At 39.8% G+C, this 25194-nt stretch overlaps 1 protein-coding gene across 1 annotated transcript; it reads left to right on the top strand.

The window, feature by feature from the left end:
• The first annotated feature begins 443 nt into the window (after positions 1–443).
• ube2j2 (ubiquitin-conjugating enzyme E2, J2 (UBC6 homolog, yeast)) lies at positions 444–24416 on the top strand. Its single transcript, XM_078558013.1, has 7 exons — positions 444–600; positions 7493–7623; positions 11845–11885; positions 13984–14086; positions 17821–17959; positions 21399–21479; positions 22590–24416. The coding sequence occupies exons 2-7, from the start codon at positions 7493–7495 to the stop codon at positions 22866–22868; spliced, it is 774 nt and encodes a 257-aa protein (XP_078414139.1). The 5' UTR covers positions 444–600; the 3' UTR covers positions 22869–24416.
• The last annotated feature ends 778 nt before the right edge of the window (positions 24417–25194 follow it).

The raw sequence follows: 25194 nt of genomic DNA, 5'->3' as shown, positions 1-25194 counted from the left end.
CACTTACTGCAGATCATGTATGTCTATGGTGGTCAGTTTAGTTTTGGAATGGAGGCAACTGAGGTTAGAGAGTTTCCCATCTAGGCAGCAGTAAAGCTGGAACTTGGCACCAGGGGGAGTGAGTGAGCTGCTGGTTGAAGCTGGGAGGCGCCGCCAGGGGGAGTGAGTGAGCTGCTGGTGTAAAGCTGGGAGGCGACGGGGGCGTGAGTGAGCTGCTGGCGTGAAGCTGGGAGGCGCCGCCAGGGGGAGTGAGTGAGCTGCGCTTGTGAAGCTGGGAGGCGCCGCCAGGGAGAGTGAGTGAGCTGCGCGTGTGAAGCTGGGAGGCGCCGCTAGGGGGAGGGAGTGAGCTGCGCGTGTGAAGCTGGGAGGCGCCGCCAGGGGGAGCCACTGAGCCGGGAGCCCGGACGTGTTTTTCTGCTGCACCAGTTCGGCCCGTGGCCGCCATATTAGCGCCGCTGTCGCTTCGCCGCCGTGCGGGGACTGGCTTCATTTATTCGGGAAGGAGCGGTGGCCAATTCCTGCTGGAGGAACCTCGGTGCAGCTGCTCGGCCAGGGTCCGGGGTCCCGTTCGGAAGGCGCTGGAACTGGTTTCATGTCGAGGTAAATGCCGGGGTCTGGGTGGGGGTTAGGCCTGGCGCCCGGGAGCAGCGGCCGGGGGTTCCGGATCGGGCCTGCGGGAGGAGCATCGGCCCCGGGCTGGCCCCAGGCCCATCCCCCGGCTCCTGAAGCTGCCGAGAGCCTGCGAATGTGATCACTGAGGGGAACCAGTGACATCCGGAGCGCCCTGTGGATTGAAAACAAATCTGTTTCCTGAAGCTTTTTCCAGTAACTGGTCTTTGGGAATAAACTCCCACCGTTTATAAACTGTGAGCTTTAGGAAAGGGCAAAGCCTGACATCCCAGCCCCCTTGATCCTGTCGATGCCCTCGATAGGCATTTGGAAAGCTCTTGATTTAAAGACAAAGACTTGCATTTACATAGCGCCCTTTATACCACAGGACTTTACGGCCACTGAATTATCTTTGGAGCATCGTCGCTGTTGTAGGAAATCTGGCAGCCAATTTGCGCGCAGCAAGATCCCACAACAGCCATGTGATGATGATCAGACGATCTGTTTTTGTGATGGTTAAATGAGGGATAAATATTGGCCGGGACACTGGGGAGAAGTCCCCTGTTCTTTGAAATAGTGCCATGGGATCGCCCTTAGCAGGCGGAGTCTCAGTTTAACGGCTCAACCGAAAAGCCGCACCGCCGACAGTACAGCATTTCCTCAGTACTGCACTGAGTGTCGGCCTGGATTTTTGTACTCAAGTCTCTTGAAGTGGGACTTGAACCCACAACTCAATAGTTTACCTAGACTTTGAGCGCCTGTGGTAAAGTCTCACATTAAAGATTGCTGCACATGCTTAAGACATTGGATTCCAAGGTTATCTTGGGTTGTAGGCAAGGTATTGGCTGAGAGGGGAAGCTGGCAAGTACTTGTCAAGGGAATGGTATTGGGTTGCAACACTGACTGGAGTATTTTGGGGTTTGGTACTGGAACTTGTACTGTTTTTGGTGGATGTACTGTGGATTTGGAAATAGTGTATTTTGGACCAATTTGTAAATATCGAACTTGAGAGTGTTGGTGGGAAGGGCTGGGCAGGCAGCAGAATCTGATGCACTCTGCAGGAAATGATCAAGAGATAAAGCTGAGGATTTTAGGGGAAACATTGTTAAACATTGGTGCAAAGTAATGCAGTTGTGATGAGAGCAAGCAGCATTAAAAGAGGGAGAGTGTCCATATGTGCCAATCACTAGTTCTAATCCATCTTAAACATTATGCAGTTCTGGACACAATAAGAGAAACTTAGAGGAAGGGTAACTAAGTTCCCAAAGTAGTGCCTGAGATATGAGAAAAGGCAAGGTGCTGTGTTTATTGAGAAGAAGGTGTCTTGGGGCTGATATATATTGAGATATTTAAGATCTTAAAGGAAATTTGTAAATATTGGTGCATGGGGTAACTTCATATTCATTGGAGGTAGCACAGTTTGCTGGAGCTTGGTGATTGCAGTTTTGGCTTCATCTGAATGATCACCAGATTAAACAACCTGACTTGCTGTCTCCAGCATTATCTTGTAAATCATCAGTTGAGATACTTGCAGCTAGTGTTGCTCATCTCCAGTTATGCAGCTTTCTCATGTTTGGGTGTTCATTCCACTCTCACTTTGTAAGGCAAACAGGAAAGTGCCCCCCCCCCCCCCCACCCTGCAAGCAATCATGGAAAAGCACTTCAAGTTAGACCACTTAGATCTAGCTAAGACTTTACATTAACATATGGTTCACATCTCATGGCTGGGAGAGATCACGTACCAGTAGGATTGTTGAGAACTGCTTTCTGCTGTCCTATTCGGAAAGACTGCTTGGAATAGTTATTGAGATTTCAGTGCACTGAAATGATCTGGAAACTTCCTTGAAAAACAAGCTTTTCCTGTACCCACCACTACCTCATGCCTGTCGTAGTCTTGCACACTACATTGCGAGTGTCACTGCTGTTTCGGCTGGCATTGTACAGCTTTTGTTTGGCCTTCAGTCGAATGATTTTGCATCACGTTGAATATTGGTTGAAAACTTTTGTATACGACATTGCTTCATAAAACCTAGCATCCAGTCTGCTCACAAAGGACACAGAGAGGCTGCCAAGAGGTATAGGCAGGTTAACTGATTGGGCAACAGAATGGCAGATGGAGTATAATGTGGGAGAATGTGAGGTTATTCACTTTAGCTGTAAGAATAAAAAAGCAGAATATTTTTTAAAAGGCGTGAAACTGGTAAGTGTTGCTCAAAAGGACTTGGGTGTACTCCAATACAAACACAAAATTAGCATGCAGGTACAGAAAGCAATTATGAAAGCAAATGGTATCCTAGCCTTTATTGTAAGGGGATTGTACAGGAATAAAGAAGTCTTGCTACAATTGTACAGGGCTTTGGCGAGACCACACCTGGAATATTGTGTACAGTTTTGGTTTCCATATTTAAGGAAGGATATACTTGCACTGGAGACGGTGTACAGCGAAGGTTCACTAGATTAGTCTCTGGATAACAGGGTTGTCCTATGATGAGAGGCTGAGTAAATTGGATCTCTACTCACTATAGTTTAGAAGAATGAGAGGTGATCTCATTGAAGCATACACATTTCTGAAAGGGTTTGACAGGATGGATGTTGAGAGGTTATTCCCCTAGCTAGGGAATCTAGAACATGAGGGCACAGAAAGTGCATTCACCTAATTGTGCATTTTCTTTATCAATACACTATTATTCTGAAACAGAGAAAATCTGTCAGACATGACTTCCTGTTGGCAAATCTACACTACTGTTTTTAACCAAGTTGTGACTATCTTGATGAATGTTAATTATTTGCTGTATTTTGGCACCTAAAGCTTACCCACTGACAATATTAAGCTGACTGATCTAGTTACCCAGTTTATCTCTCTTTGACGAAAGTGATACATGTGCAATCTTGCAGACCTGTGGCAAAACTTCCATATTGGACAGTGTTTGAGCTTGTGGTCCATTTCTAACATAGCATGGATCAAAGAATGCCGAGCTATCGGGACAAGTGTTGCTTGCTCCTTGTTTGAATTCTACCAACTTCTATTTCAGTCATTTCTTATCTATTGTTATCCTATCTGATTGTCCCAACACCACCTCTTGGATCCTTTCATTCTCACTATCACACAGTTCTGTGCAAATCAAAGTACTTCTCAAAAAGTTGCTCTCTTTGACTACTGTCTTTTTTACTAAAATTGCCGTTTCCTTTAATGTTTCTTCCCTGCTAGTCTCTTCCGTATTTTCTCCTCACCTTTCTAATTTTTCTTTCTATATTTTCTATTCTCCAGATTTTTTTTGTATTACTTGCCTCAGATTTAGCCAAATACACATTTTTAATTCTCGTTTTAATTTGAATTTCCCCATCCGAGGAGCTCCTGCTTCTGTTGCATCACCTTCATGTCTCCAATTTGAAAGTTTTCTACCCTTTGGGGTTTTTACCTCATTGAAATTTTCATTTTTTCCAGTGAAGTACTATTACCTTTGAGTGCTTCCTTTGACATATTAAATTCTGGTGGCAGTTTACAGATGACTTCCACCCTTGAGTTACTGACTGGCTCCATATTATTTCCTAGAACTTGCTTCAGCGCTGTTGGGACTAAAAATTAACTGATCGTGAAAGCACTCCTGGACACATTGTAGAAACCCCTTTTCATCATTGCCCCTTTCATTACTCTTACCTCTGTCTATCTTTGAATAATTAAAGTCACTTCTTATTATGGCCCTGTTATTTCTGTCTTTGTTTTCTCTCTTATTTGTCTGAATATCTGCTCCATCCTTTAGGCAGTGTATAAGTTTGCAATAGAGTAAGAGTTCCCTTGACTAACCAGTTGGGTTCAGGTTTTTCATTACTTTTTATGCTGCAGTGCTGTAACAAAGTCTTTAGTTAATATTGTTGTCTCTTTTCTGACTGTCTTGAATATTTCCCTCTCGGATGTTTCCTAAGCAGGAACATTTAGCTCTCAGCTCTGCCTTTGCTTAAGCTGCCTCCCTGTTAATGCTGTTGTGTGGTTTTAGTGTTCCAGATGGACCAGCCTAAGTGAAGAATAGTTTATAGAGTACGTCCAAAAGTACTTTCTAAATTGGTATGTTTAAAGGCCAAAAAGGAATGAAGCATTGCTATTTTAATTTCAGGAAATGAGGCTGGGTAAGTAACTCATCGGAGAGTTGAGAGCAATTGAGAATTAATCACGACATCGTTGGATTTTGAATAAAAACACAGAAAAGACAATGAAGCCAAAAATAAGGGTACTGGATTGAAAAAGGCAAAATTCGGTGAGGTTAAATCTGATCTGGCTCAAATTAAGCCAATAGGAAAGTTAGCAAGCAAGATGTCTGATCAACAGTGGGAAATCTTCAAATAAGGGACGAATTTGAGGAAAACACAAAGAATAGTGTTCAATGGAAAAGTAAATGAGAAATAAACAAACTAGGTAAATACATAGAATCAGGGCTGACCTACTAAAGAAAACCATTTGGGAATAGAGCAAAGGGAGGAGATTAGGAGGAGTAGGAAGAAATATGAACAAGGCTAGCAGGTAACAAAACAAATTAATGAAGCTGGTATAAGCATGTTAAAGTTGAAAGAATAATTAGAGGGTAAGACCTCTCACTGAGGAAGAGAAAATCCAGTTTAAAAGGCTGAGAGGAGATGGCAGAATGTGGAGGTGTCAGAGGAACAATCTGAAGAGAGAACTGCTTCTGACAAGGTTAGTAGACCGCAAGGTGCACGAGTCATCACTAGGCTCTGATAGCACACACCCAAGGCTGTAGAAGGGAGTTAGTGAGGTAACAGCAGAGGTTCTGACCATCATTTTACAATCTTCCTTAGATATGCCAATTGTGTCATGGACTGAAGGGTAACCAAAGTAACACCTCTGCTCAAAAAGGAGAGGAGAATAAATCAGGTGATTATAAAGCAAGTAGTCTAACGTCAGCTGTGGGCACACCCTTAGAATCCATACTTCCAGATAAATTTAGTTAGTGTTTAGAAATGTATGAATTAATTAAGAGCAGCCAGCACAGGTTTGTTAAAGCAAGTCATGTTTGACAGATTTAATAATTTTTGGAAAACGTGCATGATTGGATTGGTAAAGTGAATATAGTAGATATACTGTCGATGGATTTTCAGAAGGCATTTGATGAGGCATCACAGGATACAGGAGTATGGTATAAGAGAAGATGACAGACAAGAAAGACAGCATTAGTTTTAATGGGTATCACCTAGATTGGAAATGAGTTGAAAATGGTGTACCCCGGGGTCACTGCTCGGTACCATTTTGTTTCCTGAATATTTAGATGATTTGGACTTGTGAGTGGGAAAAATATTGGAATTTGGTGGTAACCCACAGTAAAAGGGTTGCAAACAGTGAGGACAATTCTCGAGGAAGGAGGCATAGGTTAGCAGAATACACAGATTTGTGGAAGATATTTTAATGCAGATGAATGTGAGGAAGTAAGAAAGTTGTACAGTGGTTTGGTCACCTCTGGCCTGCTTTTATAAGATGGGGCGGTGGGGGGCAGCTTCAGATACTGGGACTACTTGCATTTGAGTGGAGAGTTCAAAGAATTATATAGCACAGTAGGAGGTCTTTCGGCCCATTGTGCTTGTGCTGGCCGTTTGGAGTTATCCAGTTAATCCCTGCTCTTTACCCAAAGCCACCTTTTATATTAAAAATTCCTTTCAAGTGTTTGAACATTTAAATAAAATTTGAAGTATTTAAAATTATTATTGAATCTGTTTCCAGCCACCTTTTAAGGCCATGCATTTCTGATCACAACAACATGCAGTATTTAAAAAAAGGTTTTCCTCCTCTCCTGTCTGGCTCTTTTGCCTGTTATACTAAATCATCTCCTCTAGTTATTGAGCCTTCTACCACTGGCAACAGTCTCTCCTTATTTACTGTATTAAAACAATTTTGGAAATCTATGAAATCTCCTCTTAGGCTCTACTCTGTGGAGAACAAGCCCAGCTTCTCCATTCTCTCCATGTAACTGAAGTCCCCCACCCCTGGTAATAGTCTAATAAATCTCTTCGGTGCTCTCTACAAGGCCCTAACGTCCTTCTCAAAGTGCAGTGTCAAGAATTGAACACACTGCTCTAGCTGAGGCCTAACCAGTATTTTATCAATGTTTAGAATAAGTTCCTTGCTTTTCTACTCTCTGTCCCTGATAATAATAAAACAAAGGATCCTGTGTGCTCTTCTAACAGCCTTCCCAACTTGTCCTTACATCTTCAGAGATTTGTGTACATACACACGCCTGCCCAACACCCCCCACCCCACCCCCACCCCCAAATACCCCCCAGTTTCTATTCTTGCGTCGTCTTTAACATTGTATCATTTAGCTTATATTTCCTCACCTCACTCTTCCTACCAAAATGTATCACTTCATACTTCCACGTTAAATTTCATCTGCCACATGTCTGCCCATTTCACCAATCTATTGTTTGTTGCTATCCTTCGCATGATTTACTGCATTACCGATATGCAAGAAATAAAGTAGTGGCCCTGCAAAAGGCAGTTTCAAGAACTGAGTAGGATCTCAAGGGTAGTAATGTCCAGATTACTCCTCCTCCATGTACTAGAAGGAAGGAACATGCATTTATGTAACTTCATTTATAATAGTATTTTATCATGCCTCCAAGACATTTCAGAGTGCTTCACATCCAATGAATTTTTGAACTGTAGCCCATTGACAGATGGAATTACCATTGTGTTCCATCTTATCAGTTCTTAATGAAGACCAGCACAGTCACCTTGTCTGGAACTGACCTTGTGTATATTCCTTGGAGAAATAGCTTGGCAATCCTGTTTTAATTCCTTCCGTGCTGAATCTAATAATACAAAATATAAGCTTTAAAACATTTAAACTGCTTAGTGAGATTTGTTTTTTTTTAAACTTAGATGAGCAACAACAGTAACAAGCGAGCTCCAACAACGGCAACACAGAGACTGAAACAAGACTACCTTCGAATAAAGAAAGACCCAGTGCCTTATATCTGTGCTGAACCTCTCCCATCTAATATTCTTGAATGGTAAGTACGTGTCGCATTAAGAAATTTGCTTAACTAATTCTGTGTGTAACATATCTCAACATCACAGTGGTTAAAACCAAGGATCCCTTGGTGAGGCTGTTCATTCAACCAGTCTCGGTTCACAATAGTTGCAGAATGACCCTGAAGTCCACTCCACATTGCAGCATCCAATTGGTCCTTAATTCATTCATGGCCTCATAATCTATCTGAGAGTCTGTCCTGTGTATTGATCACTCGTGAGGAACTTCTAAAACTAAACTTTTACTACATTGAACAGGTGGTCCCGTATCCACGGACACAATTTAATTTGAAACATTTTTCCAACTTTACCTTTCCATAATCTTTACTATCATAGACATCTCTAAGATAACCTCCTTTCAAAGCTGGAAAGTGGAATTTTTTCCAGTTTTTTCTCATAACTTATGGCTGTCCCCTGGTGTTAAAAGTTATGTGGCTGTCCTCTTAACTCCAATGCTTGAAGGACACCAAATAGGGCACAGCACATGAGATGCAGGCTGTCTAAAGCACTACAGTTTGCTGCTTGCTCCTCGTATTTAGACTCTACTATTTTAGCTCTTATTGTTAAGCATTGTTGATTGCTTCGTATCCTGAGTGTCCAATCTGATCAGCCTTCTGGAGTTTTTTATTCCAACTCCATCCATAGCTAATTTTAATTCCTTTCATTGGTTCTTTAAAATTTGTGCTTAATTTTCAATTATTCCCTTGTGATACTTAAATGTTCCTTGTGAAAGCAGTGCAGCCAGTCTGCAGTTTCTGCCATGGTGATGTCAACATTGTCTAAATATGGATTTCTGTGACACACTTTAATTGCTTTGCTCCAATTTTATACAGTGGTGAAAAAAAATTGGTCCCGTAACTATAGGCACTGAGCAAAATAAAGCACTAAACTGAACCAATCTCATTCCTAAAATAAATTCTAAATCCTTTTGACTGCAGCAGATTAGAACTGTTACTGGGAAGTGCTGAAATTCTATCAAAGATAGAACCTAAACCAATCAACCTGAACAAAATGCTTTTTCAAACATCCTTTACCTACCATTTTACTTTCTCCATTAAGTGAGAGGTTCACAATAAAGCTTTTACCCTGTATTTGAATATGTTTTTGTTTTGCCTGGTGCTGTTCCTGAGTTCATCTAAATTCTCTTCATTTAATGAGGTTTGGCTGGCATTGATGATGGAAGAGTATGCGATGTGGTGAGTCATGAGGTTAGAGGTTGTGGCTTTATAAAGTTCTGTTGCTGTTAATGGCGACCGTTCTGTGAATGCCCAGTTTTTGGGCTGCTAGATCGTAGAATTGTTACGGCGCTTAAGGAGGCCATTTGGCCCATTGTGTCTGCACCAACTCTCCAAATGAGCAACTCACCTTGTGCCATTCCCTTGCCTTCTCTCCATAACCTTGCACACTCTTCCTTCCCACAATTCACACTCATTTATCAGAGTGACAGCTAACAAGCTTCCTTCGAGATCTTTTGCCTGAAATGAGGGTGGATTGCATACTGCTAATTATTGTGAGGCTAGAACACCACTAGTATCGCCATGCTTGGAATCAGACAATGTGCTTGCCTCTTGAGGGATTTCCATGGAATTTTCCACAGGCATCTTTTGTGAATTTGTGCCGGTGTGAGGAATAGAGCTGATGTGTGTTATGATGAGCTAATGGAACTACAGGGAAATTCCAGTGATGAGAGACAACTCCCAAGCTGCCATCCCATTGTTTACCAAGATGCAAAGGGTGTTAATGTTCTGTTTGCTTTGCTGTTCTCAGTGAGGCTGCTTCTACATTCAAGGGGATCCAGTGAAAAAGTGGTCATTTATGACATCTAGTTATATGTCTTATTATCTATGGAACTCCATGATCAGGTATTTATTACCAGAGACTTCCTGTGGGAGGGGGAGAATCCAGTTGTCATGGCCCATGTAGGTACCAACAACATAGGTAGAACAAGGAAAGAGATTCTGCATAGGGAGTATGAGGAGCTAGGCAATAAATTAAAAAGCAGAACCTCAAAGGTTCATTGAAGATGGGGATATTTGTGGAGCCGCCTCCTCTAGTGAGTTTAATTGTCTACCACCATTCATGACTGGATGTGGCAGCACTGCAGAGATTGGATCTGATCTATTGATTGTGGGATCACTAGCTCTGTATATTGCTTGGTAGAGTGGGGGAATATGCTGGGCCATGTGGTTACAGATTGTGGTTGAGTACAAATCTGCTGCTACTGATGGCCCACAGCGCCTCGTGGTTGTCCAGCCTTGAGATTGTTCAAAATCTATCCCATTTAGTACCGTGGTAGTGCCACACGGTACAATGGGAGGGTATTCTCAGTGTGAAGATGGGACTTTGTCTCCACACGGACTGTGCGGTGATCACTCCTACCGATACTGTCATGGACAGATGCATCTGTGGCAGACAGGTTGGTGAGGATGAAGTGAAGTATGTTTTTCTCTCTTGTTGGTTCCCCCACCACCTGCCTCAGACGCAACCTACCAGCTATGTCCAGCTTGGTCTATGGCGTGCTACTGTGCCACCCAGAGTACATACTGCACTCTTGCCATCTCTGTGCTTCTTGCAAGTGGTGTTCAACATGGAGGAGCACTGATTCATCAGCTCAAGGGGTGGGGTGGTACGTGGTAATCAACAGGAGGTTTCCTTGCCCAAGCTCGACCTGAAGCCATGAGTTTTCATGGGGTCCAGAGCCTATGTTGAGGGTAACTCCCTCCCAACTGTATACCATTGTGCCGCCACCTCTGCTAAGTCTGTCCTGATGGTGGTGTCTGGGACATTATCTGTAAGGTATGATTCTGTGAGGGTGACTATGTCAGGCTGTTGCTTGACTAGTCTATGAGACAGCTCTCCAAATTTTGGCACTAGCTCCCAGATGTTAGTAAGGAGGACTTTGCAGAGTCAACAGGGCTGAGTTTGCCTTTGTTGTTTCCAATACCAAGGTCAACGCTGGGTGGTCTGCCTGGTTTCATTCTTTATTGACTTGTTTTTAGCAGCTTGCTACAACTGAGTGGTTTGCTAGAGTCCACCACATTGCTGTAGGCCAGACTAGATAAAAGATAGCAGATTTCCTTCCCTAAAGGGGCATTAGTGTATCAGATGGGTTTTTACGACATTGGTTTCATGGCCATCATTAGACTTTTAATTCCCAGATTTTTATTGAATTCAAATTCTACCATCTGCTATGGTGGGATCCTATCTCTGGCCCCCAGAGCTTTACCCTAGGTCTCTGCATTACTAGTTCAGTGACAATACCACTACGCCACTGCCTCCCCCTTTAAGTATTATCATTTAATTAGTTATCCTGTGAAAATCAAATGCAATGTGCAATTTTTCAAAATTATTTCAGCCAATGCACTAATTTTAGTGGAAAAGGCCTTGTGGTATCGATAAATGTACTCCATGTGCATATTTACTTAAGAAAACTTTAAAATGCACACGTACACATTGCAAGTATGATTATTGAGCTCACATGCCCAATGTTACAATCCGTTACTCATCCTTTGTTTACTGGTCAAAAGTAGCCATGTTTGTGTTCCCAATTGATAACGTGACTAGTCGCTAATGTGTTGGACAGCACTGACCAAGGCTGCACCACTTCACTGCGGCAGAAAGTAAAAGCTGTACCTTTCAGTTTGTAAAGGTTTGTTTCTAGAAACTGTTGTCAAGCCATTTACAAAAGAAAAAATACTAGGGAGAAAAGTCACAGCCATCTGCATTTCGTGACCCTTGGTCTTTTATATAAAACAATCTGCAGCATCCCATGTCAAATTTCTACACTTACTCACAGCCAAGTCCTTCAATTTTCCATAAGATTACCAGGGTGCTAAGTATTGCAGTGTCTGCGTAGGTCTAAAGGATGATAAATGGCTTGTTGTACCCCCTGATCTACTGGGGTAAAATTACTGTAACAATGTTCTTTGAGAAGTTTCACTCTGTGCTTTGATTCCCCACCATCATCAACAATCTCTTCTACTTTTATGTCCAGGAATAAAAATGGTAGTCAAAGGTTTAAAAACAACTTTTACAAGTTATAGCGGCTTCTGAAACACTGTGCGATTGTACCAGAGTACAGCAAAATTATTGTATTATTAGATGCAAAATAACCAAGTCTAAATTTAATCACAGAATAGCCTTATTCAGGATGTAGAGTGTAGAAAATTATGGCTTCCTTAACATTTACCATCTCTTGCTAGGCATTACGTGGTACGAGGCCCTGAGAAAACACCTTATGAGGGTATGTATTGACATTGCTGTATTTTCTGATTTGATAATTGGCTGGTATATTAATGTCATTCTATTTGATTTATCACATTCTTTAGCCCTGCTTGTCATTTTATAATAAATTGGTTGCTGCACAACTTGCTACATATATTCCTTTCTGACAGATGTGCAGTTTTGATATTCTACAGTTGGGCAGTAATGACAGCATTTAAATTTGCATTTCTTAATGGTTCTGACTGAAAATTTTAAGTATAGTCATTTAATATTTTGTCCTCCAAGTATTAAATGTAACGTGTGATAGGCGATTTTCCATCAACAAAATTTGACTGAACCTTTAAGGTATGGACAAAGAACATTGTTAAGATAACGGTGCTTTTTGAGTGAATTGACTCACTGTTGAGAGTTTTGTAACCTCAAAATCCTGACTTTACCGTTCAACTTTTAATCTAATACCCTATTGGCTAAAGGTGGAGTAATGCAAGCTGATTGACTTCAAAGCTGTAAGTTTAGTGTAAATTCTATAAAGTTTGTGCCCATAACATTTTTGAAACTTGTAGAAATTGGGATATCTATTTGTATTTGAAGACTAGTAGTGTATCTCCCAAGTTAAGCACCAGAGGTTAGGCAGTGAGTGGGCCTGTAGGGCGGGTTTGAACAGGAAGCAAGTGGGCAATGGAAGAGGCCTGTCACAAAATGTGAAACCTGGAGAATATGGGGAGGGCCGGTGCCCTGAGCGGGGAGTCGCAGGTTGGGAAGGTAGAGGGATTGCCAATGAAAGAGAAGGTTGGGCTGCTGTGGAAATAAGTTACAGCTTTAATCACCTTATTTTGATTTAAATAAAATCTTATCTGGGCTGCGAGTCAGGACCTGTCAGCTAAGACTGTCAACTTCTTTTTGGTTAACATCTGTTATTTTTAGTATGAGTAGTTAAGCAATCAGGAAACTGAGACATGAGGCTTCACCACAATAAATATTATATAGACATACTACCTAGAACCTACATTTTGAGTATTGGATTTGAAATGAAACCTTTCTTGGGATTTACTTGTAGACAAGCTACAGGGATGCTTTCACTGTAGAAATAGGTATGACTGAAGGCTAGATGCACCAGTGGGATAAGATTTTATATATCATGGGTGGACTGACTCAAAAAGAGAGTTTGTTCTGATTGTGGTCCAGGCTATGAATGAGATGTAAATTTTTATCTCAAGTCTTCGTAATGTATTCTTTTTATAAAATGTTTTAGCTGTGAGGGGAAAAAAAATCTTAAATGGAAGAATTGTATGTATGTATGTGTCTGGTTGCAAGTAGATACCAGTGAAACTGATGCTTGTGGACAAATTTAAAGACCGAACGAGTGATAATTATTTTGCTGTTAATATAGATTAAGGATATTGATCTGAGTGAATGCTTGATGGGAAATAATATTTAAAATATAATTTAGTGCCTCCATTGAATATGCCGGGTGGGGAGAAGAATGGGGTTGATGGGAGAGGAACGCTCCCTAATAACCACGTTGGTTATTTCGAGAGATAGAAGAAAACAGAAGAAATTTGCTTCGCTATTTTACGAGGTGTTTTCAAAAGCTGCTACAATACCAACAGATTTACATTTTCAGGTGTTTTCTTAACTTACAGTACTAATTCTATAATGAACAGCATTAAAGAACCTAATTTAAAGTATGAAAGTATTATAGTGTTGACTCTACCAGAAGTGCATTTAACCATGTGCAATTTACTATTGCTGAAGTTAGAATTCATTCTAATATGAAAACAAAATGCTAGAAATACTCAACAGATCTGGCAATATCTAGAGAGAGAGAAACAGAGTTAGCGTTTCAGGTCAACAACCTATTTCTCTGTTAACTCTTGTTTCTCTCTCTGCAGCTGCTGCCAGACCTGCTGAGTGTTTCCAGCATTTCTGTTTTTAATTTCAATTTCAATTATCTGCAGCATTTTGCTTTGGTACTAAAATTCTTTGTGCTCCATTTTTGACATGATCAAAGTCATTATGCAATAAAGAAAGGAACGTTTAAACTTTTGACTGTGGAATATGTGAAAGTGAAGTATACGCAGATTCTAATAGTGCTGTTGTTTTCTGTTTAAATTTAGGTGGTCTTTATCATGGGAAGTTAGTTTTCCCCAGAGAATTTCCCTTTAAACCCCCTAGTATTTATATGATTACACCAAATGGAAGATTCAAATGCAATACGCGGTAAGAGATTTTGTAAATGATTTAAAGCTTTCATTAGTCATGTCAAAAAGAACTTGGAGAAAAAGCACAGAAGCATCAAAAATTCTGCTGTTATCAGTTTTTCAGTCCCTCTGGGTTTCACCTTCGGTTACTCTCACTGATATGATATTTACATTTACTGTGTTTATGCAAAAATGAATGTTCAAATTTCCAGTTTCTGGCATACACCAGTCCTTAACCCCTACAAATGGTACAGGCCAATCTTGCAGAGGCATTGATAAACAATTCAAACAATAGTTTTAAAATCGGTACAAGTTCAAAGGCTAAACTATTTAACTAATGATGCAAGGCGTACAATTTTTTTAAATGTTCTTTTGAATGACTAGAAGAGTATATAATACAATGAAGGTGTCTTTCAAAACATCATTTTTTCACATCATCCGCCATAGAGGGATGTCACTGTTATAATTCAGGCATTCTCCAGGCACACTTTCCCCACTGTCAACATGAGCTGCTCTATAACCAAGCCGTCACTTCCAATGAACCAAATAGTTTCCTTCCTTGGAAAGTACCTGATAATCTAGTATGTTCCTGTTGATGATAAACTCCTTTTTCTACCGATAGGCTGACTGGAAATGTTGAAAGATGCCTCCTATTCTGCTGAGCTTTCTGACTGACAAATCACTGACAGATCATATTTCCTGAGCTATAAATTAGGTTTATGAAGAAGCAGGAGCAACAACAAACTGCAGATTTTACGAGATCATGTTAAATAATTTCTCTCCAGTAATGCAAATCTACTTCAAAGTGACAATGTTTTAAAACCTTAATGCTCATAAGCTGCAGCACACTGGTGAGGAAAAGCTTGCGCATTAACTTAAGCAATCAGATTGTCTGATGAGCCCCAGCTCTTAAGAAGATTCATATGGACTCGAAACGTTAACTGTGTTTCTCTCTCCACAGATGCTGCCAGACCTGTTGAGGTTTTCCGGCATTTTCTGTTTTTATCCCAGCTTGTCAATGTTTGGCAAAACAGAAATTCATTAAACTATGATTTGGGACCCAAAATAAACCATCTCTTTTATTGATTTGGAAATGTGAATTAAGTTGAAGTAAGATAAAGTGTCTTTCACACACTCAAACACATATCAAATCACAAATAGGTTTTAAAGCCACACAGTCTGCCCGATGTAGAGTTTTCCCATTATTAACCCTGCGAAACAGTGTAAGCTCCCTACAGGGAGTGATAGTTTTTTTTCCCTTCTGTCAGACTGCAGTCTCGTGAATGATTAATGGCCTCCTCCTCATAGCCTGGTAAACAATATTAATTGTTTCTAATCCCTCTGTCTGCCATTCATTAATCAGTCTACCTAACTGAGGTAACTTGTCTGTCTCTGAAGTGATGTAGTAGACAGCAATGTTGAGTTCATTATAATTACAGCCAAGCTGATTTCAGCAGGAAGTAACCAATTTAAAGTCTTCGTTAGGCTGGCTCGCTACCAAAGTCCTATTTTTTTAAAAAACTATTATTATTTGAAACCAGACTGATTTCAACTCAGTCTTTGAACCCCAGTTGATTCCTAACACCATTTCAAATCTCACTGAAGCTACTGAGAGATGCAGAAGTAGAAGGATCACTTTCCTAATGGAAAGAGAGGAAATGGAGACCAAAAGTTATTCCAAGGTGCTGTTGTGCAGATCACCTTCCAGTGGCTCACTGAAGGGTAGCAATGATCACCACGGAGGCAAAAGGGTGGCTTTTCAGCATCTCCCAGTGATCGGTTATGTGGCAATAGCAAAGTTCTCGAGGATCAACCATAAAGTTCTGAATGAAAATGTACTGTCTTTTAAGGGACGAATAGAATGGAGGAACTAAAAATTTGGAAAATAATGCAACATTTTAATGGACATAACTTTTAGAAATTCCTTGTGCCACCACAGAAATTCTTAGGACTTGGGTTCATTGTTTCACTCGTGGCTGATGTTTGGTGTGTGGAATGGGGGAGAGGCAGTTAATGGTAGGGAAATTGTAAGTGGGGAGAAGAAAGAATAGAAAAATGGAGCAAGCTGTAGAAATTTTTTTTTCTCCACAATTGATGAATAGAGACCAGCGGAGTATACTGAATGTCCTTCACTGCTACTAAGTCAAATTCCTGGAATTCCCTCCCTAGCAGCACTGTGGGTATACCTATTTTTTAAAAAAGTTGATATGAGCTTTTCCTTACAAGTATGGGTCCAACTTCTGAGCAATATCAAAGTTTTGAAACATTTGTCATTTTGAAATGGATTTGAAAGTATAGGTTTTTGTATTTAACTATGTTGTACCAGTTTAACATTTTCAACTTAACTAGGTTTTCTTAAAAATAGTCAGTAGATTAGAACACCATTTCATGGGCAAATGTTTACACACCTTGTAATAGCTTTAATCAAGATCAGAAGTTGCTTTCACTTTTTATTAGTGTAAACAGAAATTACTATTAATGTAAAAATGTTACCTATTGCGATTAGCCTGTCGTGTGCTGCTGATCGTTTTTTAAAAATACAAATGGTAGGCTGTAAATTCTGAATGGTATGCTCTACATTTATTGCAAAGTTAGAAGTCAAGCTTGCTATTTTCCCAAAAAAAGACTCATTGTAGGCAGTTAATTTTGCAGATCCACTGATGAAGCATATAATTCCTTGATTCACACTTGCATGGGAAATATTAAGACACAACACAAGACATAGACTTTGATGTATTGAGATTCCACTGTTTCCTATTTTCCTCTTGTATCCAAATCCATTCAGACACAGTTTCTCTTGCTATTTTTGGAACATCCCTTGTAAATAGCTTGTAACAATATTGACATTTCTATAGTTTTATAATGTGATTGTCGATGTTTTTAGTAGTAATTTGATCATTCATTCCCAGCCACCAGACTTTTGCAATTTGTAAAGCAACAACTAATAACCTGAGATGGCACAAAACAGTCTTTCAACAGTCATCTGTGTAATTGTTGTAATGGTTGTAAGTGACGCATGCACCATAGATTTATAATCTGGAGACCTAAATATTTTGCCAAAGATATATGAACTTAAATATTTTCGCCTGACCTCCCAGAAACAACATAACTTGAAGTTACCATAATCCTCAAGTTGTTTAAAATCTTTTTAATTAAGCCTCCTATTTAAGTGCCTGTGCCTTTTATGCATTTACCTTCAGCTGACCTATTGAAAGTCATAAATGAAGAATCTCTATTGTGGCACAAGGAATCTCTAAAAGTTACACCCATTAAAATATTGTGTTATTTATTTTCCACGTTTTTGGTTCCCACATTTTCCATTCTTTTCCTCCCTTAAAATCCAGTACACCTTTGCTTAACCAAAGAGCTTTGGAGCTGATCTTCCATAACCTTGTTCACGCTCTGTAGCTGATCCCTGGAAGGTGCTGAAGTGTTGCTCCTTTGCCTCCCTGTCTAGAGTCACATCATTGGCTCTCTGGAGCTCTATCTGAGTTCAGGATCTCGCTGTGAGAGAGATCATAGGCTGGCATCCAACTGTGTTGTTAAGCATTGCCTTAAAAATGATACCCTTAAATTGTATAGATTGAGAGTCCCAAAGGGAAATACACTTTTGATGCATTGCCTAAAATGCACAGTGAGAATGTGATTTACTAGTCCGTTGATATGGGGCGTCTGTGGGCAAAGAGATTTAAGTTGTATAAACCTTGTTGGAAAAAATAACCATAATTTTTAGTAAAGACCTTTACCTTGCAGGTTATGTCTTTCAATCACTGATTTCCATCCAGATACCTGGAACCCAGCCTGGTCTGTCTCTACAATCCTGACAGGTCTCCTTAGCTTCATGGTAGAGAAAGGGCCTACATTGGGTAGTATTGAAACTTCAGAATATACAGTGAGTTCCTTCCATTCATTACTAAAGAGAAGGTTTTTCATTATCATGCTATAGATTTTTTGAGATTTGAACTGAATTAATGTTTGAACTGAACGCGTGCCTTTCAAATTATATCTTTATCCTCTTCCACTCCACCTTCCTTTTCTTATAGTCTCCCATTCTCCTACGTCAGGAGGTAAGGATGGTCTGTCTCTAATTTCTTTCTCTGTATTGATCATAACTCTCCCAAGCCAGAGCAAGGCGTAATTCAATTGAAGTGCCTTGTTTTTGGTGAACTGGGCAAAGACTGAAAACTCACCGACTTAAAACAAGTGGGTTTAGATAGCCGACGCTTCTGGAAGTTTATCGAGCTATTTTCATTTTGAAATCAACTGCTCAACTACTGAAGCTAGCACCCCATGAAACTTTTTTTGAATGGAGCAAAGAAGAATAAGTACTCCACTTCAGGTCCTTGTTTTCCAGGTCTGTGTAAACTTTGTATTTTTTTATGTTCAACCCACATTCTGCCCGCTGCAATTTGAAGTTCAAAACTCTGCCTGTGCTCTCTGTTCTATATTTGGCCCTGGTCAAACAATGCCTCCATTTTAAAATTCTCATCTTTGCATTCAAATTCTTCTGCCCTCCCTAGCACTGTAATCTTTTGGCCCTACAACACCAACCACTCCAGATCTCTGCTGTCAATTCTAGCCTCGTAAGCATCCCTGAATCTATTCACTCCACCATTGGTAGCTGTGTGTGCGCAGCTACCTAGGCCCTGAGATCTGGATTTCCTTCCCTCTATTTCTTTTTCCCTGCCTCTTCACCAGTCTTTCCTCCTCTAAGTTGCTCCTTGAAATCTACCACTTTGACCAAGCTTTTGGTCATCTGGAATAACGTCTCCTAACATGTCTGTGTGTCAGCTTTTGTTCCATAATGGTCCACTAAAGAGCCTTTGTATCTTTATTACATTAAAGGCATTATATAAATCCAAATTGTTAAGCTCAATGAACTTTGTTAAAATGTGTGCTGTTGTTTCTAAAATCACAAGTAAAATTTTGTGTTCATTTTGATTCTTTATTAATCAGTCTTAATTTACAAATGTATTGGGCTCATATGCAAGTGGAGAGAGGGCCTCAAAGTGCTCCTTGAGTTTTGTACCATACAGGAGTTATATCAACCACATTTCCACCTTTTACTTCTATTTAGGGCCGCATTCTGAAAATAGTGGATCTTTCTGTCACTGGGAGCAGTTTGCTCCATTATCAGTGAAAACAAGCTAACCTTCAGTGCTCGTATATTAACATATTTAATCATTTTAGTAGCTATTACATTTTTTCCTATTTATTTGCAAACGTTAACATTTTTGAAGCTTCCGGTTTTAGACTGTTTTATGTTGTGATTTCAGTTGGTGATGGTGCTTACTTTTAAAATCTGTTCATCTTGCCACATAGCCTTTCCAAAGTTTTTGGCTACTGGGATCACAAGGCTTGGCAGTGAGCAACCTGTTGTGAGTTTTAAAGCAGGACTTAATGTGACCATTGAATGTACTAGAAAGAGATCTTGCTAGATTGTATGATTTCATTTACTAGGTTCAGAGATGCTTCCGTTGCTTGCTTGTCAAAGAATAGACCTGTGGCTCGTACAGAGAAGCTGATTCCAAGAATTCTGCAAAGCAACATCATCAGTTGAGTTGTGTTCTGCATCAACTCAAAACCAGAGAGGAGATGTATGTTCTCTTGGAGTTGGATAGCCTGTTCCAGTTCAAATTCTGACTTTGCAACTTAAGTTTGCTCATGTCTTCTGGCACTGGGACACTAGAAAAATGATTATGATGGCAACGGTTGAAATTAATGCCAACTTGTTTGAGCAATGTTAACTAACTATCAGTTCACTAGCTGCAATCTGGTGCTAGTTGATACTTAACCATTGGTGGAGTTTGAATATATTTCTCTTATTTTCTGAATCTGAGTTTTCAGAATGCTATTCCCATGAATGCCAGTGATGCCAACGTATTCTTTTGAAGCTCCTGAAATATAAAGCTTTGACATCCATTTCCACAGATTTGTAAGGTTTTTTTTGCTGTTGTTGGTACTGATCAAGTCTCTAGGCAGTAGTCAATGTTACAAATGTTCTAATAGCGTCATTAACACATCCAATTGCGAGCATGTTGTTGATGCCATTTTTAACCTTGAAGTACTTGGTGCTTTGGTTATTTAAGAAACTGGTTTCCACTGCATGTTCTCAAATGCCCCCAAAACACAATGTTGAATACTAAAAAACACTAGCTCAACACGTGTAGTGGACTATTTTGATAGGATGGTGGAAAGGGGAGGGGGAAGGTGACATGTAGGATGGGGAAGGGGGATGACGAGAGGGGAGGAGGCATTGAACATAACATAAGAAATAGGAACACGAGTGGACCATTCGGCCCCTTGAGCCTGCACCGCCATTCAACAAGATCATGGCTGAACTTGTGTTTCGACTTCCACATTCCTATCTAACGCCGATAACCTTTGATTCCCTTGCCTAACAAGAATCTATCTACCTCTGCCTTAGAAATATTCAATGACCCCGCCTCCTCCATCTTTGAGGCAGAGAATTCCAAAGTTGCACAACCCTCTGGGAAAAAATTTCTCCTCAGCTCTGTCCTAAAGGGGCAACCCCTAATTTTAAAACAGTGCCCCCTAGTTCTGGAGAGTTGGAAGGAGAATTAGGGGTAAAAATCCTGCTGAGTGGGAGCAATAGGATTTGAGGGCCACAGTGTAACACTGTGTGGGGTTGCAGTGTGGAAAGAAAACAGTTTGCTTGTGTAAGAAAGGACTTGTAAACTCAGTGGGGGTTTGTGGGTATGGGGTTAGTGGTGTATTGGAGCTGAAATTATGTTGGGCGGGGGGGGGGTTTGTGGTGGTGCTGATGTCAAAGTCTTGCTCAGTGTTGTGGGGGTTGGGTGGTGGAAATGAGACCCAAAAATTTGCTCAGGTTGCATTGTGGCCTGAAAATGGGCACGATGCAAAGGTAGTTGGTGTGGAGCAAACTTACTCACTGGGAAGGGAGTGTTGAGGACTGAGATTTAGCTTTGTGTATAGGAGGTATCTGTCTTTATAAATTATTGCTGTGACTGCTCATTTGGGTGAGGGACCATCGAACATTAGGTTCACCCCTGTTGTGATCAAATGGTCATGGCTTATTTTTGCTAAACATTGCTACCCGCTGGGTAGAATCTTGAGAGCACCCATCATTTTTAATAATTAATAGATAACTTGCACTGAATAATGCATTAAAAGTGAACTTTTATTGCAAAATATTTTACTACACTCTGAAAGGTTACTTGTGAATTGTCTTTGTAAATTCTGAAGTGTTTTATTTTAATTGACAATTCATATTGTCTTGTGACAGTTTATACAGACCCTTGAATAAATCCAAAGTAATGTAAATATTTTGAATCTTTACCTCTTGACAGAAAAGGCAACTTGCTGCCCAAAGCAGTGCTTTTAATCTAAAGGATAAAGTGTTTTGTGAGCTCTTCCCAGATTTAGTGGAGGTAAGTGTTCATGAGCTTTCTGGATAAACAACATATTGAATGTATCATCCAAACTGACCAGTCGTATTGTATGCAAAATCTGCCATCTGGTGATATCATAGGTAGTGGAAATAATGAAAAACAATGAGACCAGATTCAGAAGTATCCTTTAGTTGACTGGGCAAGTCGTGGCAGGTTTCATTTAGTATAACTGGACACAAAAGCATCCTTAGAATGCAAACAAAAATCAAGAGGATTTGGGTATTAAGTAGAACAGGAATGGTACATGTTGATCGGGAAGAAGATTTGGAGGTCATTGCAGATCAATCTATGAAACTGACCACCATGTTTAACTTCAGTAAATAAAAGGTGATTAAACTACATGATCGCTACAATTGAAGAATAGAATTCACGCCATAAGAGATTATGTTGCTGCATATGATGCGGGTTACTCCTGCATTTGGAGTTCTATGGGGAACTCTGGCCACCTAATTATAGGAAAGCTTTCATTGATCATAGACAACTTTTGAATAATGCTGGAGTCTGGCATTGGTGAGCAGCTCTTGATGTCTACACTCCTAAATTTGTCATCCTGACTTCAGCAGATTCTTTGACAGCTTTCTCTGTCGGTCTGATTCTGCCCCAATGACAGTAAAGTAAAATCCAGCAGATAGCTCATGAATGCTTCTCTTTTGGAATCTAGTCTACATAGGTGACAGTAGAAAAGTGGTTGAGGATGATTCCAGTTTTTAAGAATTTAAGATGTGCTTGAGGGTTAAAGACAGGCAACAACGTTGAAATCTCAAATACTCTTAAGCTAGGGTTGTGTAGTTGCGTTTGTTTTAGCATATCTCGTTAGCAAGTTTGCAGTTGCTTCCTGTTGGCTCATGCTACCTTACTATTTGGTAAACTAAACGGTTTCTGATGGGTCTTCACACCTTTGTCACTCTACAGTGCCATCAGTCGCCTTAAGTAAGCTTGTAAGGAGGTCTGGGTTAATATTTTTGAGACAAACGTTCATGAGGTGAAGTTAGGATTGAAAAGATACAGTGCAGGGAAAAGGAGAAGAAACCAGGAGGTTCCAAGCAAACTAGATTTAATGACATTAGCTTTATTCCCTTATATCTCCAGGAAATAAAGGAAAAGCAACGAGCACAAGAGGAACTAAGTAACAGGGCTCAGGCCCTGCCTCTACCAGATGTTATACCTGATGGTGAAGTGCACCAAAATGGTATGCCGCTTCTTAATGGGCATGCAGTGCTACCGGCTGCCAACCACCAAGGCCTTCAACAGGCCAACCGAAACCACGGACTCCTAGGGGGAGCTTTAGCAAACTTGTTCGTCATTGTTGGTTTTGCAGCTTTTGCCTACACAGTGAAGTATGTGTTACGAAGCATAGCACAAGAATAAAGCTGCTGAAGAGACCAAATCGTTGCAACCTTGCAAACAAATCGGACTCCTTTTGGGGAAACGTTGCAGAAGGGGAAGAGTAAGACTGTGCGCTGGAGTGATGTAATTAAAATTACATTTGTATATGTACAAAAAGTGACCAATTAGAGCCTATGGTTTTCTTTCACAGATGTATGGATCAACGGACCTAACAAATAGTTCAAGAATATGCAAGGGTTCAGATTTACTGTGCTGGTCATGCATATTTTACAGTGGATGACCAATATTATGCCTCTTAATTATGGTGAATCTGAGACTCGTGCTATTTCTAAAAGAGGCATCTTTTGCAGCAGCATTTTCAGATTTTAATTGTTTACTTCACAATGATTAAAAATCTATAGCCCAACATAAATTACTTTTTAATGTATTTATATTACTGTTGTATTTTGAGTATATTGGAAGCATTTCTGGAATGAAAACAAAATGCAAAAATTAAATGCTAAGTGGGATAAAACTGAGTGTGGACTTAAAAGCACTTTTTGAAAAGTGATTTTTGTTTCAGCAAAATTGGGAAGGTGAGAATGCGATGTTGGTCGTCCAGTGTAAAATAAGTGACCGCCTGAAAAATTGAGACCTTGTGCACATTCCGACAAACTGATTACAGGCTTTTTCTCATTAAGTTTTATGGGTAACCCTTTGGCAAAACACTTACTGCAACCATCATTTATGGGCGTTTTTTGTAATTGACCTCCATAAAGAAAAGATGCTCAAAATGTACCACTTCCGTCACTGGAAACAATACTTTAACGGACAATAATTTGCTGCTTAATCAGTTATTTCTGGAAGATGTTAAGTTTGCCTTTTCTCTTACAAAATATCTTTAGAATTTTCCAATACTTTTCCCCCAAAAAAAACCTGTGTAAAATTTTGATAGACTTAGCAGTTAGACACAGTTGCCGGGTGACTTAAACTAAGTCTTTGCAATGCCTCATCCTGGTTTTATGGGCAGCATTAAACATTAAAATAGGGTATTTGGAATACTGTTAAATGTCATTTCTAACAAGCTATAGAAGTTAAATTAGATTTTCACTTGACTGAACACAGTCATTTTGTTAAATTAAGGTAACTTCCTGAATATAATTATACATGTCCCACTCAGCTATTAATCTGAAATGAGCATTTTGTGCATAATAGCAATGACTGCCTTGAAAATTGACTATCAATAAAATTGAGGATACATTAGTAATATCATCACTTGCTTTAACGTCATTGAAATAAACTAAAAATCTTCCAGAATTAGTTACTTATTTTCCATAAAGAGACTGATATTAACTTAAGTGTAAAGTCCACAATTTTATTCTGAAAGTATTGAGTAGGGAAATGTTTGTCATCCATTAAGTTTCTACCGTTCTACTTTATAATGTACAAAATATTTGTCAAGCCTTTGGAAAATGTGTTTCTTGAAAGCTGTATTGGAATTGAGAATGTGTTGGTGACTTTGTATTTTGGAATTATTGAAAACTGAACAATGGAAAAACAATGCAAATTCATTAAACTGACAAACATTAATGGTTGCAAGACTTCTCCGCATCATCCACAAAATTATTTAAAAATTGTCTCTCTCCACCCCCCCCCCATTTCTTAAAGTATGAGTGAAACTGCAGACTTCAATGTAAATTATATAATCTGGAAACCAGTGATGAACTTTGCCCAGAAAGACCTATTTTGAAATTTAAAAAGAAAAGTTGACTTCAGTATACGGTAGGTTTATGTTCTGGTCTGTTTGTTTTAAAATCAATAAATTCTTTATCACAAATGAAACTAGAAATGCACCTGATCCCTTTTGTACCAGCTTTTTCTTCAATCTTCCTCCTCTTCATTATCATCGTTATCCTTTTGAGTTTGCTCAGGAGGTGATGGGGAGCAGTGATAGTTGGATAATTTTTAGATTAATGGAATATGGGTAGCGATGTTTCCCATGATCTGTGCTGAGAACTATCTTTTTTTACTATAGACATGAAATAATTTGTACATGGGGCAGCAAAAGAGACTAGTTTCAAGTTTGCTGATGAAACCAAATTAGTGACATGGCAAATTGTGAAAGAGAATGCAGGAGGACATAGACAAATTAATGGACAGCAACAGTAATTCAGTGCTGAGAAATGTAGTGAGTAGTGTGTTTTAGAGGGAAAAAGTAAAAGATCTTTAAAAGAATGGAGGAATAGAGACTTTTTTTAAAACCTATGTTCCAGATTTTAAAAAGTCATAAGCTAAATGGGATTTGGTAGTTGTGTTAAATTTGGAAAAATATGGGCATCTTAGGCAAGGATTTTTGAACCATGGGAAA

Source organism: Cetorhinus maximus, chromosome 15 (genome assembly GCF_964194155.1).
Source record: "Cetorhinus maximus chromosome 15, sCetMax3.hap1.1, whole genome shotgun sequence".
NCBI lineage: Eukaryota > Metazoa > Chordata > Chondrichthyes > Lamniformes > Cetorhinidae > Cetorhinus > Cetorhinus maximus.
Note: the sequence above shows the minus strand (reverse complement) of the source record. Positions and strands in the feature narration are given on the sequence as shown.